Raw genomic sequence first — 16,955 nt, 5'->3', positions numbered from 1 at the left:
AAGGCAGGAGAGGGTGGCTTATCCCCCGGGGAGAAATAAGCTTATTCCTATGAGAAAAATGGGGTCAAAAAAATAAGTAAGTGAAAAAATATCTGCTTGGAAATGTCACAAAAGACCTGAAGCTCCTGAAACAAGCAGAGTTATAGCAACTATGAGTCAATCTACCCAGAGAATCCACTATTTCTAACTCTTTGCTAAACTCAAAGCACAACAAGGAATTTGTTTTGTATTTGAGCTTGAAAGTCAAAACAAGTCTTTTTAGTCCAAAACACATCCATCTGATGAATTTAAAGAGTATTTCAGAAAAAGACATGCATATTTTTAGCATATTTAAATGACAGCTCCAGTACTAGCGCGTGTTGGATTAGGGAAAACAATATATACCTAGGTTAATGCTTGTCTATTTTCCCTTAGGATTCAGCCAGCTGGTACCTAGCAAGTGCACAAACGCATTATTGGGGCGAGAAAAGAAGACTCTCTGACCCAGAGAATTCAGTGCTTTCAGATGAGCAATCAACCAGGAACCTGACTTTGGGTTTAACGCTTAATTTGCAGTGAATTTTTTTTTAATATATCCAGATTTCATGGAGATAAAATATGCTTGTCCATAAATATCCATGCAAACAGGTACTCTTCTGTAGCTGCACGAACTTTGCATAAACATACATATTTACAGATCCATTATTAATATTTGATATCTAAGTAATGACCAGATGCACCAAATCAGAATGAAAGCCACCCTGCACCAAGTGCATGATACGAACATCACTTCCCTCGTATTTTGCAGATGTAACTTTGACATTTACATCTGAAAATGGGATTTGTTTATTGTTACCGTTATTACTGGCTACCTTGAGAACTGCTGGAAGTCCTGGGTGTGGGAGATACCTCTTAAACACTAGCTCTTGCTACACGTGAAAAACCAGACACATGCAGAAATCCTCACCTTGCCTTGCCCCTTCATCAGGACAATGTTGGAAATGATGGACGGCTGGGTCAGTCTCCATGGAGATTCCACTTGAGCAGCACTGAAGGAACGGGTGGATTTCTTCACGATATGGTAGTCCTAACAAACATCAGCAAACAAGGGAAGTTGCTCTGATTGCTTGGCACCGGCACTGGGATGTCATACCGGGATAACTGTATGTGTTGGGGCCGGGCAGGGGCAGATCTTACAGATATATTCAGAAAAATGTTCAAGCGATGAAATCCTAGCTCATTACAGACAAAGTGAATCTTGCCACAGTAATTTTCCCGCACTTTGCACAGCAGGATCATTTTGTAACATACCAGTCACGATTTAAATTAAAAAGATTAAGGGTAGCCTCATGATATACTGAAGTCCTTATCTAAAAAAGAAAAAGCCTACATCATCAAGTCACTAAAATAAAGAGAAGCAGGGTTTTTTTTTGTTTAAGCCCTCAGATCTCTAGAACTGCAGATCATAAGATCAGCCTTAGGGCCTCTCGGTCACAGTAAGAAGTAACCTCCTTCACCATTCTCAGAGTAAAGAAGTTCTCCATAGGTGGCCAGGCATTCCCACTTTGGTGTCCAGGCCTGGTTTCAGTCCCCAGGATGTACCTATGTGGCCTGGTTTCACTGCCCTTGCTTCTAGGAGCTCCAGACAGACCTCGAAGGACCGAGCACAGTGAGGTGCTCAGAGCCAGCCCTGCCTTTCCACCCACCTGCCTGGCTCCCGCCGACTCCAGCTGCTGGGGCAGAGAGTGCTTTCTTCCACCCCGGGAATATTTCACCGCTATTTCGTAACTCGATTCACCATTTTCCACTGTCAGCTCATCGTCTTCTCCCACGGACTCCAAGCGGGATCCGGCACCTAGGGAAAAACCACAGAAACATATCCTGCAAACATCTCAGAGCTGCTTTATCCTCTCGCCAGAATCACCTCCTGCAAATCCCGACTTCAACAGTGCCTTAAAACAATGCTACGCAGCTCCAACTGGGCATTTAGAAGCTAGTTTTGATCATCCTCAACTAGAAACCTTTCCTGCTGTCACAGGTTTTCTATGATCTTTCAGGGATGCTGAACTCCTCAGCGCTGTCGCTCGTGGTAGTAAGGAAAAGCAGAGGATAATTGAGACGGTAGCCCAGGGACAGAAAAGAAATTCAGCTGTTCTCACCCAATGGCACTTGCCAATGCACTAAGCTCTCAAGCTTCATTTATTTAAAATTAAAAGACCTGACACTGTAGCAGTATTCATTTCTGGAGGTGTCATGTCACTTTGAGGGAAATTTTTCTGGAATGGAAAACGGAAAAATGTGCCAAATAAATGCTATTTTCTTTCCTTCTGGCAACAATCCCAGTTGTCTTAAAGAGGAGAAGAGTACAGAGTTCATGTAAGAAACAGAATTATTTGTCTTGAAGGACATCCTGTAATTAGCCACAGAGTACCCTGATCCTCTCACCGGGGCTCCTCCAATTCTCATTTTCTCTGAGGTCCCCACAGGACCCCCAGTCACAGCAGTTCCCGCACATTTATCCTTGCCATTTCCCCACCATGCAGGGAAGGGCTGTTAACCCCTATTTTACAGATGAAAACCCAAGACACTGACAGCCCAAATTCATGCAAGTTGGATTTCATGATGTGGTTTTAAGACTACTTTAAACCAACACTAAGTTGGAGCTGCCACAGAAAGGGACAGCTCTGCTTTCCCTTCATCCTTTTGCCTTGTCCTTACCCTGGGGATGGGGCTCACAAGCCATGGGCAAATTTGCCCAGGAGAGCCCCAAACCCTTCTTCTGCTGTCTCCTCCTCACCCAGAGGCTGTGCAAGCATTGCTGCCGTCACCAGGGAGGGATGGAGGAACACAGAGCTGGGGGCAGCTGCTTTTTTTCACTCAGCATTAAAGTAATTCTGCCTCCGCATCCACAGGCAGAATTTGTACCCACCACCCAGGGCGAGATTTAAACCCGCTCCCTGCTTTGGGGTGTGAAATTACCTCTGGTTTTAAAGCCCCCCTTCCCTGGGCACGCAGGGTGCCGCTGCTGCGCACCACCAGGACAGCTATCTCGGCAGGACCCGGCATCCTGGCACTTCTTTCACTCCCAAACCCTCCTGGTACCTACAACTAATCCTTTTCTGTCATCTCTCCCTCTCTTCTTCCAGGAGAACAGTTACATTTCTGTGTTTTCTGCCCATCTCTGAATGCTTTTTCCCTTCCCACGCTGCAGCCCGGGCTTGGGACCAGGCTGGGGGATGCTCCAGGCTCACCCACAGCCCAGGGGCATCAGCGCTCACGGGATCCCCAGTGAGCCACCAGCAGCTATGGCCGGAGGAGCTCCCTGGAGGATGGCTAAAAATATCCGAGTAAATGGAAATTAAGGTGAACATAGGAGGGAGGGAGACTTGGGGAGTATTCGAGATGAGAACATGATTGAGCTCTGCGCACAGGTTGCTGTTAAGACTTGGGGACAAAGCAACAGAAGACTTGGGGAGTATTCACTGTAATGGGTATTTTGGTGATGGCATGTTGAAACATGTCCCCCGCCTCAGTATTAAAGCACACTGAAATGTACAGGGAATGTAAATGTTAAAAAAAGAGAGAGAAGAGAAAGGAGAAAAAAAAAAAAAAAAAAGAAAGAAGCTTCAAAAATTTTTCTTCATCTTTCTGTTCCATACAACAGTTCAACTCGGGAGGCTGAATGCAAACATGCTGGGATTTTCCTTCCAAATTAAACTAATATCATCTCCAAAGGAAAGAAAACTTATCTCACTTTTAGACAGTAAAAATAAACACACAACATAAAATTTTTACTATTCCTATCTTTTTATCAACCCAGCTTTACCTTGGGATCGACTTCTGTATTTCAGTATGCCACTTCCCAGAGTTGGACTCTGGTTGTTTCCTTTGGACACTTCTGCACAACCTGGATCTGGAGACTTCTCGGTTTCCATCACCTGCAAAAATTAAAGAAAACAAAAAAAAAAACCAATGAAACTTATTTACTTGTAAACCAGAGAAGTGGATGGAATTCCTCTCATTTTTACTAAGGGACAAAAATTCCACTGAACATCATCTTTTTTTTCCAAAACATGTCATTGCATTAAGCCTGCACACATGTCTGTAATTTTCAGTAATGCCTTTGGACATTATTGCAAATCTTAGCGACGGCTACGCGCACCTACAGCCCAGTATGGCCAGGGATCCTCTGCAGGATGCCACACTGATGCCCTTGGAGTGCCTCCAGCACCCACAGCACCTCGTCCAGGTGCTTCTACATGCATTTTAACAAAACTTTAATGTAGCTGTTATTGCAGTTTGTTCAGGTCAGCAAGCTTCCAGAGACATCACATCCTTATAGAGAAAACTACCTTAAAAAAGTGGCTTTTTATTGTTAGTGTCCAGAGCTGAATGCCGATGCATAATGGATGAAAAGCTAATTTAACAGCACGTCATGAAGACTGAACAGCTAAGCACTTAAAAGCCTTGACGTGCTCAACTTAAATTTACGTATGGACTTGCAACCCCGCCACCCTGAGTAAATGCATCGAGACAGGAGGAGTCTGTTTACCTACCGCGTGTGCCTAGATGCAGGTGACAATACAACGCAAGGTGACGATGTACAGCAGCATGGCCACACACCCCCTGCATCCTGCTGCCGCACGGTCAGGGACGAGCAGAGCCACCCATGTGCAAAGCCCACAAAGATCTTCCTCAACCCAGGCATTGTGGAAGACCTCAGTGACTCCCTTCTCCGCTCACTGCTTCCTTTACTGAGCTACAGCAGTCACGTTTTCCTAGATGCACCGCTACACAGTGATTCTCCACACTCTCCCCATACGCACACTAATTCTTTGCATTTTCGCCCCATCACCCACCACCATCACTCCACGTGATTATTCAGAGAGCTCACGGCAAGGATGACAAAGCTTCCAATACAACCACTTACTGGGTGCATTATACTTTTAATGTACTATATAAACCGCTGCAAGTCAGTTTAAATAAAAAAAAATCCCACCCAAATGACTAAACACTCTTACTGTTAAAATGATTTCCACTTCCACTATACAAGCTTAAAAATAGCAGGATTTTCCTCAGAACCTGCCTCCCATCCCCCAGTCCCTCTTATCCCCAAACCAAGAAACCCAACGTTTATGTTTCGCAGAGTCTAGGCTTTGTGATTTCAGTTCTGTCGCGGTTGAACTCCAGCCGGCAACTAGGACCACACAGCCATTCACCCCCCCCCCACCACCACCACCACCAAGTAGACTAGGAAGAGGAGGGAGAACAGGGAGAAAAAGGAGAAAAAGCCTTGTGGGTTGAGATAAAGGCAGTTTAATAGAAGAGTAACAGAAGGGGAAAAAAATAATAATAACAATGGTAGAAGAATAGACAAAATAAAAGTGGTGCAATACAATTGCTCTCACCACCTGATGACCGATTGCCCAGCCCATCCCGAGCAGTGATCGGATTCCTGCCCCCCCGGCCAACCCCCACTGATACAATGAGCATGATGCCTGTGATACGGAACATTCCTTTGGCCAGCTTGTCCTGTCTATGGGAAGCTGAAAAAGTCCTTGACTTAATATAATCATTACTTAGCAACAACAATATGGGTTATCAACTCTCATGCTAAATCCAAAGCACAGCAGCTGCTAGGAAGAAAATTAACTCTGTCCCAACTGAAACCGGGACAAGTTGAAAGGGTAAAAGCTTCAGGAAAAGATAAAACCGGCAGATAACAGGAAGCTGGAATGGAAACTGATTTTATTCCTCCCGCTTCAACATGAACAGCTACACATAGTTTACACATAGTTTGCAAATCCTAGCTAGTTCTTGTTGATTTTTCAAGGCATTGCAGCAGCTACTTCAGAGTCCACTTCTAGTATCAAATGCTTTGCAGCTCACAGCTCCATGTAATAGGATTAGTCTGAGAAAACCAGTGCCTACAATTTGGCCATTGTAGTGAGGGACTCGTTACAGAAAAGTTGTAAGAAGTCAAATCATAAAACCCACCTGCAGCCAAAGTATCACCAACTGTCCCTATGATCCCTTGAGAGCATACCCAGAAGACAGCAGAATTGTTTAGAAGTGAGGTGGGACTGCGTGGATCACACAAAGTTATGCTGGAATTTATCATACAAATGAAAATATCCTCTTAAAGTGAGAATTCCTCCCTTGTAGAAAGGTAGAAATTGTTGCACAAACACACAAAAAAAAAATCACAGAGCTTGGGGTTTCAAAGGTGTAAAACAATCCATACTCAGGAGCAGTGTTAACTGCGGTGGAGAAATAGTTGAAGCACAGGGATGGAGGGAAACGAGGAGGGATGCCTAGCCGAAGCAGCCAGCTTTGTTGGCATGCTCTTTTAACAGACAGGGATGGGTCCAGCCTCACTTTTCCGGAGCTGAGCACAACCCAGCTCGGGTCTGGAGCTGCAGAGCTGTTTCGTTTCTGCGGACTGCATGGACAGCTGCAGTTACACCTGGTGAGAACATGCAACTCCCAGTCCAAAATGAGTTGGTTGCTCTGATTGCTTCCTCCAGCTCAGAGCATGGTGGGAAAAAACGGGTTAGTCTGCAGCAGTGTACAGAGAGACACTGAGATCACCACTGCCACGGCCAATTTCCACACTGATCCTGGGCTCAAGATTGACCCATTCAGTACATCTTGTGTCTCTACTACAGGGGGTTTGGGTTTGGTTTGGAGCTTTTTTGCTTTTATTTATTTCGACTATGCAACAGAGGCAAGGGCAGATGCATTCTTCAATTACATACATTTCCATCTAGCGGGGTGAGAGGAAGAACAGGAGACAATCGCCACTCACTGCACCCTGGCCCTTCACCTCGTCGCCGCGTAATCCTGTAGGCTGTGAGCCTACGGACAGCAAACGCCACGTACGATCCGCAGAAGGGCACGTGTGCGCAAACACCAGTGCTAGGGAAAGCCTCAGGGCGTTCTCAGCAGCTTCCTGAAATTACATTTCATCCAGCTTGGCTTCAGACTACAATAAGAAGTAAAAACATCTAAATTACCTCTGTCTGTGTTTATTTCTCATTTTAGCAAAAATACTTTCCTGACACTAATTATAAACATGTAGGGGAAGACCCTTTAGCATTCACAATGAAGTAGATATTCTTTAAGTTGTTGAGCTTGTCTAATAAACCACCAACAGTTTTATTCCTGCTCAGGAAACACTTAGAAATCCAATCCGCAAAGCTTGCAAGAACTCCCCAAAAGTCGTGCGTCTGTAATCTTTGGCTCTGTTGTAACTTAGACAAGAAGAAAAACCCAGCTCCACCTTATCCTTCTGGCCACACGTGAATATATCGCTTTACTGTCTCGAGGCGGCTGCCCGCATTTAACCATGCCATTTTAATTTTCCTCACTTTCAGGCAAACGGAGCTTATTATTTCAGTTCTGTATGTCTCTTATTAAACTAAACCAATAAATCCTGCCCAACGCCACCCTGGCCTTAAGGACAAAGGGAGCTTTAACACGCACAGTAGTTGGAAGGGAGACCTAAAAATAGAGCCCACTTTGCCAGTTCATTAAGTAGCTCCAGGATCAAGCGACGGTGACATCTCAATTGATTTCAAAGGGAACAGTGCTATCACGGACACGCGGCCCTGGCACCACACCAGAAGGAACAACTGCCCCCAGAGTCCTCGCTTGGGCAAAGCTCCAGCGTGACCAGGCCCTTAATTAGGCGAGATGAGGAGCAGGATTATGAGAGTCTGCATTGTTTAACCGCAAACAGCTTGGCAATCGTCACCGATCTACAAGAACAAGGCGGCACACAGGGGATGACACAATTTAATAAGCAAACTGCTTTACCACTGCCGTTGCGGAGTTCCTAAGCTGCTGCCTTTCCCACCAGCGAGCCCATCCGTCTCCCCGCAGCATGACCCGGCGGCGCTGAGGAACACTAGCAGCATGTAGACAAGTTCAACCCGATCATTCGGGAGCGAAGCAACGAGAATTAGACCAAGCCATCTGCGTAACGCCAAGTTCAGCCCTAGCTGCACGGACAAAGGAAGCCCACCAGCAAGTCCACTGCTCTTCCTTAAAACAGTAATGTGAAAGAGGAACGTCCATGCTCCTGCACACAACAACCCTGCACGAGCTCCATGCAATAATTCCTCATCTTCTGGTTGATGAGAAGCTCAACATGAGCCAGCAATGTGCCATCACAGCCCAGAAGGCCAACTGCATCCTGGGCTGCAGCAGAAGTGTGGCCAACAGGGCGAGGGAGGCAATTCTGCCCCTCTATTCTACTCAGTTGAGACCCCACCTGGAGTACTGTGTCCAGCTCTGGAACCCTCAACATAAGGAGGACATGGACCTGTTGAAGGGCATCCAGAGGAGGGCCACAAGGACGATCCAAGGGATGGAGCACCTCTGCTATGAGGACAGGCTGAGAGTTGGGGTTATTCAGCCTGGAGAAAAGAAGGCTCCAGGGAGCTTATAATGGCCTTCCAGTACCTAAAGGGGGCCTACAGGAGAGCTGGGGAAGGACTTTTTACTAGGGCATGTAGTGATAGGACGAGGAGGAATGGCTTCAAACTGGAAGAAGGCAGATTTATATTAGATATTAGGAAGAAATTTTTCACTCTGAGGGTGGTGAGGCACTGGCACAGGTTGCCCAGAGGAGCTGTGGCTGCCCCATCCCTGGAGGTGTTCAAGGCCAGGCTGGATGGGGCTTTGAGCAACCTGGTCTGGTGGGAGGTGTCCCTGCCCATGGCAGGGGGGGTTGGAAATCGATGATCTCCAAGGTCCCTTCCAACCTAAATCATTCTGTGATTCTATTCTATGATTCTTCAGTCCCGACCCAGCCAGGATGTTTTTTTCTTTGAGCAGCACTTCTTCAAGCATATTTAACTATGACACACCCCATGGCTGCTGTCCGCAGGACAGCCAGCAGGATGAGCCCAGCAAGTGTCCAGCCGCAGCTAACACCAGAGAAAGGTGCGAAACACAAGATGCAAACCTGGCTTCGCCTGGTACCTGCACAAAGTCTTTCTTCCCAGTCCCTCAAGACCAGCAGGTGCCTGAGGGGCTTCAGCCTTTCCAAAAGTTTTGCAGATTTTCCTCGAAAATCTATTATAATTCTAGTTGTTCCAGTTATTTGTGCAATTATTTACTGCTTCCTGGAGCACAGCATGCTTTAAGCTTTAAATGTATCAGGTAGGCAGGGAGCTCCACAGGCCCCTTTCCCTTGCGCAGAAAGTAAAATACCTTCCCGTTTAAATTAGCTCTTTTTCAATTTAATTGAATCCGTCTCACAGATAAATTACAAACTGCAGCTCTGTAATTTAGCAGAATTAACACTGCAAACGATGCAGAGGATATGGATTTTCTAAACTTGGCCAGCACTGAGTTTCCCATGGCTTACTGCTCTGTTTTAGGGCACGCAAAGCTGCCTGGATGTTGGAAAGAGCAGGATGAGCCAGGGGCTGCGGCACCCTTCCGAAACACAGCACCTCCCGACGCCCAGGCAGCACCCTCGGCCGGGCCGAATTAAACCCAGATTTAAGCATTTCTGCAGTAAGCTATAGGACTCCACGACTCTACGACTCCCCTCTTCCAAAAGGTATTGTGTTGCTGCTCCTCTCTGTCATGGCACAAACGCAGAGATCCAAATGGAGCGGGGGATGGAGGAAAAGAGGAGGAACGTCACCTCCACGTCAGTGCTAATCCAGCGCCTTAACTGGCATCTTAGAAAAACGTTGTCCTGGTGTCTCCCCCAGCATGAAGCTGCCGGGGCAGACAGCAGCTCTGTGCCTTGGCCAGGGCAGTCTCTACCAGCATGGCTCCAGGACGGCTCAGATTTGGGCTATATTTAGCCATGCTGGTGAAACAAAGCTCCGGCCGCCTTCTCCAGCGGCTCCCCTGGGAATTATCCGTGCCAGTACCACCGGGTGCAGCCTGTGCTTCCTCCTGCCTGGGCAAAGGGGATGGGAACCCGAGACCTCCATTACCTAATTATAAAGAAAGTGTTGGAAAACTCCCAGTTCATGTGCAGCAAGGAGATCAGGAAGTCTGATAAAGAGGCAAGAACCGGAGCTGCCCTATTTTCTGAATAGGTGGAAATGCCAAATAAACAAAACAAAAGCCTTTAAAGTGGTCTCTAAGAATGACTGGTCTATCACTCTACTGAATGTCCACATTCAAAAGCCACCCCAAGCCTTCACCGCAATGCAGTAGTTGCTAGAAAGGGCATTACTGTTAGCTTCAGGAGGTACAAAACCCCAATGGTTACTTTTATTGCTCTTTACCAAGTCTACAGAGTAATCACACACAAACTGTCACAAGAAACATGACCTGGCACCCACCAGCACAAAGCCAGCAGCACATCTGCTCATGCACCCTCAGCAAACCCACTGGAAAGACACTGTGGCGGAGCTGAGCTGCTCTCGTCTTCCAGAACGCTCTATTTTGTACAAGACACTCCAAAACCTTCTTCAATGTGTTTGGTACCTGGAGCCCCAACGCACTGACCATGGCGCAGAAGTGCCAGCAGGTTCTTGTTGCAGAAGAATCCCAGCTGTGCTGGCCCCTAAGAGAGTGTTATATTTATGGTTGGGGCTTGCAGTTAAGCAATGCAGACTTCATTTTCAGGTTTCCAAACAGTTGCTAAAATTAATAATAATGTTTTGAAGAGTCAAAACTTTAAAAATATCATTTTCAGTAGGATGAAATGCAGGAAATGGCTAAAGCAGCTAAGTTCTCCAAGAAACTGGTATCACAGACAACATGTGCCTTGGAAATAGCAAGATGCTCTCAAACAGTTCCCAATTCTTTTTGGACCAGATTACTCCTCTTCTGCAAAATATTATGATTTTCACTAGAAACAGCTTCTAAGCTAAAGGAAATGAAATGCACGCATTTCTGACATGGTGGACAAACAGATCACTGCTGTTTTCCTTTTTATGCTTTATCCTTTTTTCCCCCCGAACATCAAAATGCATGACATGTTTGCATGCAGTTTAGTCGTTGCCCACGAGATGTCTCCATGTGCTGCAGAGAGGTCCCAGAAGATTCGTCCTGGTAAACAGAGGAGATGAACATGGAACTCAAGTTGTATGGAAGCTGGTCCAGCTCCTCCATTATTTTCTTTAATAAACGCTCAGTTCAAGGCTTGGCACAAATCTGGCACCTATGCATCGTGACAAACAATAAATTGCATCTGCTTTTTTTTTTTTTAAATGACAACCTTTTTACTCATGATGAGGGACAAAGCAAGCAATAAACAGTCCTCAAAATAAACAACTCTCCTGAGACGAAGCAAGACCTTCCTAATACTGAAGTCAACCCACAGCTGCAGAGAGCATTCCCATGACACAGCTGGTGGAGAGCTTTGGATATCAGCTCCAAAACCACATTTTATATCATCCTAAGTACACGAGAGGATATGGAATATATAAGCATTAACTGTCTTTCATACCTGAATCAAGGACCTGAAGCCTCATACATTATAGGCTGCATTTATTCAAGCACAGCACATCTCAAATGAGTATCAACTGAGCCCAACCAAGACTGGAGTGTGTACACACTCCAGAATTTGCAGATAAACAAACTGCAGATGTAATGATACAACATTCACGCTAACTCTCAAATCCTACAGCCTTTATCATCCTTCTGTTAATGTATGTGAACCGCATGGCTGTGACAGCATCCCTCTTGTTCCAGTGCCATGAGGGGGTTATTTTTAGCTTGTTAAAGGCAGTTCATCTCCTTCAAAACTGGGCAGTTATCCAAACAGCCAAAGGAGAGACAGGCTGTACTGTATATGTTGCTTTATGGGAAAAACCTTCATTCACAAAAACAAAGACCATGCAGAACCTGTACTGTAGATAAACTTGTGTTTCTGTTTCTCTGCTGACTTGGCTTTCAAACATATCACACGGGAAGAGCAAAAATTGTAACTCTGGGCATTGTCTACGCTGATATTTATGGTCAAGCCAAAAAGGTTATCTTCCATAAGCCCGAGCAACAGGAGATATTTCACAGTTTGCACGCTGCATCACGTCTACAGGGAACGCTTCAGAGTACCGGCCTCTGGGTGAAACAGTTTTCTCTGGGCTCGCCTTTAACACGGAGGCAGTAGAAAGTGGCCCAGAAGGTCTGGGAGTCAGGCACAGGGAAGGATGCAACTGCTGCTGAAGCACTCCATCCTCACCTAAAGAACATGTTCACATTAACATCTCCCTGACAGGTGAATTTTAGAATGTGTGAAAAACAGTAATTCAATGACACTGCTGCCTGGGGGCCTTTCACCACTCTTCCTCCTTCCCCAAATCATGGCATGTGTGCCCACACCTTCCCCATGCTCCTGCCAGTGCCGCACCACCACCATCAGCCCATCACTGAACATCCCCCCCGGCAATAAGACGAATTGCAATTGCTTATTTTAATGTGATACGGTTTCTGGAAACAACACAAGAAGAACAGCCGCATTGGGCGAACAAGATTTGGTCCCCAAATATTTTGTCATTTTCCCTCGCCCAAATTCCTAACCGCATTTGCCCTAAAAACTTGCGTTTCCCCAGTCCTCTGGAGGCACTGCAGGACCCAGCGTGTCCGCTCAGCTACAGCACGAGTGAAGGGCACTGCACGGGCACGGACCCACGGATATGCTGGACAAGACTGCATCTCAGAAAGGCACGGGGCTGCCAGACCTTGAGCAAACGCAGCATTTGTAGCCCAGCAGCAGCTCCAAGCCATGCTAAGACGCGGCTGGACCCTGCCCTCGCCTGCCCCTTCCAAGGGCATCCTGGCACCAGGCAGCATCTGCGGAATTTGCCAGCCCTCACCAGGAAGAGGAAAGGAGTTATTAAACCCTTCTCCAGGACGAGGGCTGGCCGCAACCGAGCCTCACACCAGGCTCTTCATCTTCTCCCCCCACCCCACCCCCCCGCCAAGTAAAGCATTTCATTGCAAAGCGGATTTCTGCCAGCAAAAGCCCTTTCTTGCTTTGTTCCAGCCACGCAGCGCCGTTTGAGGAGTGAGTCGTGTTTCAGCAACCTCTTTGGAGACGGCAGTGCCCTAATGGGAACGAATGCTCGAGTCCTCCCAGTAATGAGGGTGCCTCCCCGCGCTCTGCACACATTTAATTGTTGAGTTATGCTTCCTGTTCCTTCTCAACGCTAATGCTTTCTCTGAAATTCTCTCCCAGTGTTTCCACAAGAACTTTTGACCCCAAGAGTGTTTTTAAACTTACAGCATTGTTATCCTCTTCCTTATTATGCTTGCACCGCCACAGGTAATTACATATGGATTCCCCAGTAAGACAGAAACACTCGCAAGAGAAAATAACTCAGCAGTCCTACAGCTCAGATAAAGTATAAAAAGGGGGGTGGGGGGATGGGGGTGGCGGGGTGTAAACAATTGCATTTCTGCGTATTCACAGAACAGGTTTATTTATCCGCTTTCAGCTGCATGCCTTGCAAAAACACACAAGTAGGCTCTGGCAGGGATAAGGAAATCCAGCTCATGCAAGAAACCTTTAACCGGAGACATCCTGCTTCTGTTACTTTTTGGAGGATCAAGACCTGCTGGCTCACAGCCGTCTCCACGTGCAACATACCCACGGCTCGCGTGAAGGCACACATCAAGCATTTCAGGTCAACACAAGATGATTAAACGTGAGCAAAAGGGTTTCGCCATCCCAGAGCAGAGGGTCACGCAGCCAGGGATGCTGCCAGAGGTTGTCTCCCCGCAGCTCGCCTGCACGGTCGGCTTGGTCGCCCCCCTTCACAGCTCCCCCCCGACAGGTAGGGATAGTGATGACCTCCTTTCCCAACTAAGAAATCCCTCTTTTGCGTAACTCTATTCTGCATGGAATAGACTTGGCTCGGGGTCCTGCTTCCAGCATCACGAGTAGCGGATGCCCAAGGGAGAGCACAAGATTAAGCAAAGTAGAGGAATGGTCCCCAGGCTTTCCTCCCTGCCTCCAGCAACTACAGATCAAACCTGCCAAGGCAGACACCCTTTTCTTGTATTTAGTAACTTTTTGGAATTTCAGCCCATTAATATGAAGCTGGTCACTGAAGTTGAACACTTCAAAAATAAAATACTCACATCATCATATATTGAATAACACAGCACCAGCAGAAACAAAGGCAAAAAACTTTGAAGCAACTAAGAATGGTACGTGCCTCTGTCTGGGGATCCCAAATGCCCCAAATTCATCACACACTTTGCAAATTCTTGGCAGACCTGTTTTCTCTTTAGAGTTCATTTCCCAGTTTGCTCCACCAGCCAGCGGTACAGTGACAGATTCAATTTCAAGCAACAGAAATACTAGGAAAAGTGAATTAGAATAAAAAATAAATTGTCAAAGGCAAATACTATCATATCGTCCTATTTGACTTGGACATAAATAATGACATTTTAAAATAGCGGTATCAACTGCCCAAGGCAAAATATGGATTTGGAGGGGGAGTTTAAAATCCCCAAAAGTACCTCAGGACAATTTAACACAACACGCTCTGTGGCCCAGTAGCTTGTATCTGAAGTTAAGGAACATTTTGGCCCAACTAGCTCTAAAAGAAATACACTTTAAGGATACTCACATAATCCTTTTTCTGCCTGGCAGCACAAGTTTTATTAAAGTTAGAACTTGAAGGGATGTTTCATGTTAAATAGGGCTTTACATAAGCAGACTGTGTAAGAACAGAGCTCCAATTAAATTGCATTACAAAATTTTTATTGATGAAACACAACAAGTAGACTTTCAAGTAAGACTTACAAGTGATATTTCTCTTAAATTACAGTTTTCAAGTGCCACTAAACTCTTCTGCTGTGTCCTGGGGAAACTGATTAGCTCAGATTATATTTCCCTGGCTGCAAACACTAGAGCAGAACTTAAGCATTTTAAAAATTTTCCCTGGGAGCAAGTTCTTTAACACCCAGCCCCTAGAAGAGAGATTTATTTCTTTAAAAAAAAAAAAAAAAAAAATCACAGAATTGTAGAGTAAGCCAGGTTGGAAGGGACCTTTGGAAGTCCCTGGCCAAGCCCCATCTCAAAGCAGAGGCAACTTAGATCAGGTTGCTAAGGGCCAAGTCCAGCTGGGTTCTGAATATCTACAAGGTTGAAGATATGAATATATAGCTTAGTTCCAAGTGACTATCTTTTCTGCCTGGCAATGTCCCTTTGAATTCACATGTGACTTCACTGAACACCTCAATATGCGTATGTGAGCTGCAAGAGGGTCTTCGTCTCTCAGGAGCGCTCTGCAGAGCTTCTGGAGATAACATTGATTGATCTGCACCTAAGGACGGTGTCTGGTTCAGCCTTTAAGCAATCAGGTGCCAAGGCATTAATAGCAAGTACATCAGAACTATAAATTATGGTTTTGAGTACTCAGCACTGAACTATATTCATAGTGAAGTTAATGAAAGAAGACCTTAGACAACATTAAGAGCTTCCTCAAGTTTTGCAGTATCTTCTACACTGGTGAGAAAAGGGACAGTGAAGCATCAGCTGATGATAAATCACTCTGAATTACTTGTTGTTACCTAACCAGCCAGCACCCAACAGCATGCCTTTAAGTCTCTACAAAGCCCTGCACAGTGAACATGAAAATTCATTAACCTCTTGTCAGAGGTGAGAGACTGGCGGTGAGAAAGATAACTCCTGGCCAGAGCTGGGTTGAGAATCAGTTTCAAATCTAAAAGGCCTGACACTTAAATTAAGACCACAGTCTCACTTACCTGGTCCAGACCTTGAGTACCACCTACCCTGGAAATCCAAAACCATTATATTTGCACTGATTTTTTTAAAACCAGTCCAGCTTAATTCCTGCTTTAATCACCAGTCGCACTGTCATCCCTTATCCACAGTATAAATACAATGGAATAGATATGAGAGAAAGAGAAGACACGTAAGTATCACCAAGACAGAAGGAGCAGCAAAGAATAGTAATTTCCAAAGCAATTTTGCAATAATCTATATGACTATATATATATTTAAAAAAAAGTTATGTGATTCTTCATGTTCGTACTGACCTTGAAATCAACTTCTAAGCTTTGCTATGAAAAGTCCGCCCCATCTTACCAGGTAGAAAGTAGCCACGTGTGAACTTTATCTTTTCCATACATTTACCTTCTTATGTCCTGCCCGGTGGCACGTAGGATTTGCACAGCCCGGCTCAGGTCTCCTGGTAGCCTGCCCTGATCTAGTGAGGATGGATCAGGCTGCAAGTAGAGCCAAGGAGTCTACATTCTACAGAGCGCTCACCCCAGACTGCAGAAAGCCCTGTCTGCACTCCTGAGGCAATTACATGGGGAATGCAAAGATATCCTGCAATTTGGATTAGAAGAGGAAGGATTTCACGTGCAGCTCAAGCAAAAAGAAATGAGGTCCTGTGGGTTACCAACAGCTTATTACACCCCTCTGAATTACACCCCCTCCAATAAAAAAGAAAAAAAAACAAACAGAAACAGAGAAAAGGAGAAAAAAAAAAATCTTCCCGTTATTCTTTCCATGTGTTCACTGTAGTCAGATTTCTCTGATTTCCCCTCCACCCCCCAGCGATGCATTACAAAAGCACAGCGCTACTGCCATCAGGGGCGAGCGAGAGTGCCAGAGAGGCGCGCAAACCAAACTGGCTCTCCATCAGGCTATCACCACCGCCAGCACTGGGAGGGACTTCAGGGCAGGCTCCAAACTCAGGTCCATGCCGAAGGGCCCTGGGCAGGCTCGTGCGGCTGGGTCTTCACCTCAGCTACCTTGAGTTTTCCCTCGAATTATGTTAATCTAGAAAGGAAACACCCAGTAAAAAAAAAGGCATCGCTGAAAACCAGGCAGAGCCTTGCTGGGAAGTTAGGAGGCAACCAAGTGACAAATAACTCTTAGCGTGTGCCGAAAGAGTCACTGGAACGCCGGGGAGCTGCATCCTGAAGCCACACATAATTAATTAAGTTTTGACAAAATTGATTTTTATGTTTAAGCGCTCCTGAGCCACAGCCTTGTGAAAAATTACCAGAAT

The 16,955-nt window shown here is 45.9% G+C and overlaps 1 protein-coding gene across 1 annotated transcript in view; it reads right to left on the bottom strand.

Annotated features, from left to right (window-relative positions):
- Positions 1–16,955, bottom strand: part of PDZD2 (PDZ domain containing 2) — a gene marked incomplete at both ends in the record, with an annotated part of 141,893 nt that overhangs the window by 32,955 nt on the left and 91,983 nt on the right. Inside the window, 3 exons of the mRNA XM_082497250.1 lie at positions 947–1,066; positions 1,686–1,834; positions 3,806–3,917. Of these exons, the coding sequence (XP_082353376.1) occupies positions 947–1,066; positions 1,686–1,834; positions 3,806–3,917 (381 nt within the window). The remainder of the gene's footprint in view (positions 1–946; positions 1,067–1,685; positions 1,835–3,805; positions 3,918–16,955) is intronic.

The sequence above is a fragment of the Vanellus vanellus genome, assembly GCF_965231255.1.
Source record: "Vanellus vanellus genome assembly, chromosome: Z".
In the NCBI taxonomy this organism is placed as follows: Eukaryota; Metazoa; Chordata; class Aves; order Charadriiformes; family Charadriidae; genus Vanellus; species Vanellus vanellus.
The sequence above is the reverse complement of the archived record's forward strand: the minus strand, read 5'-3'. Positions and strand labels throughout refer to the sequence as shown.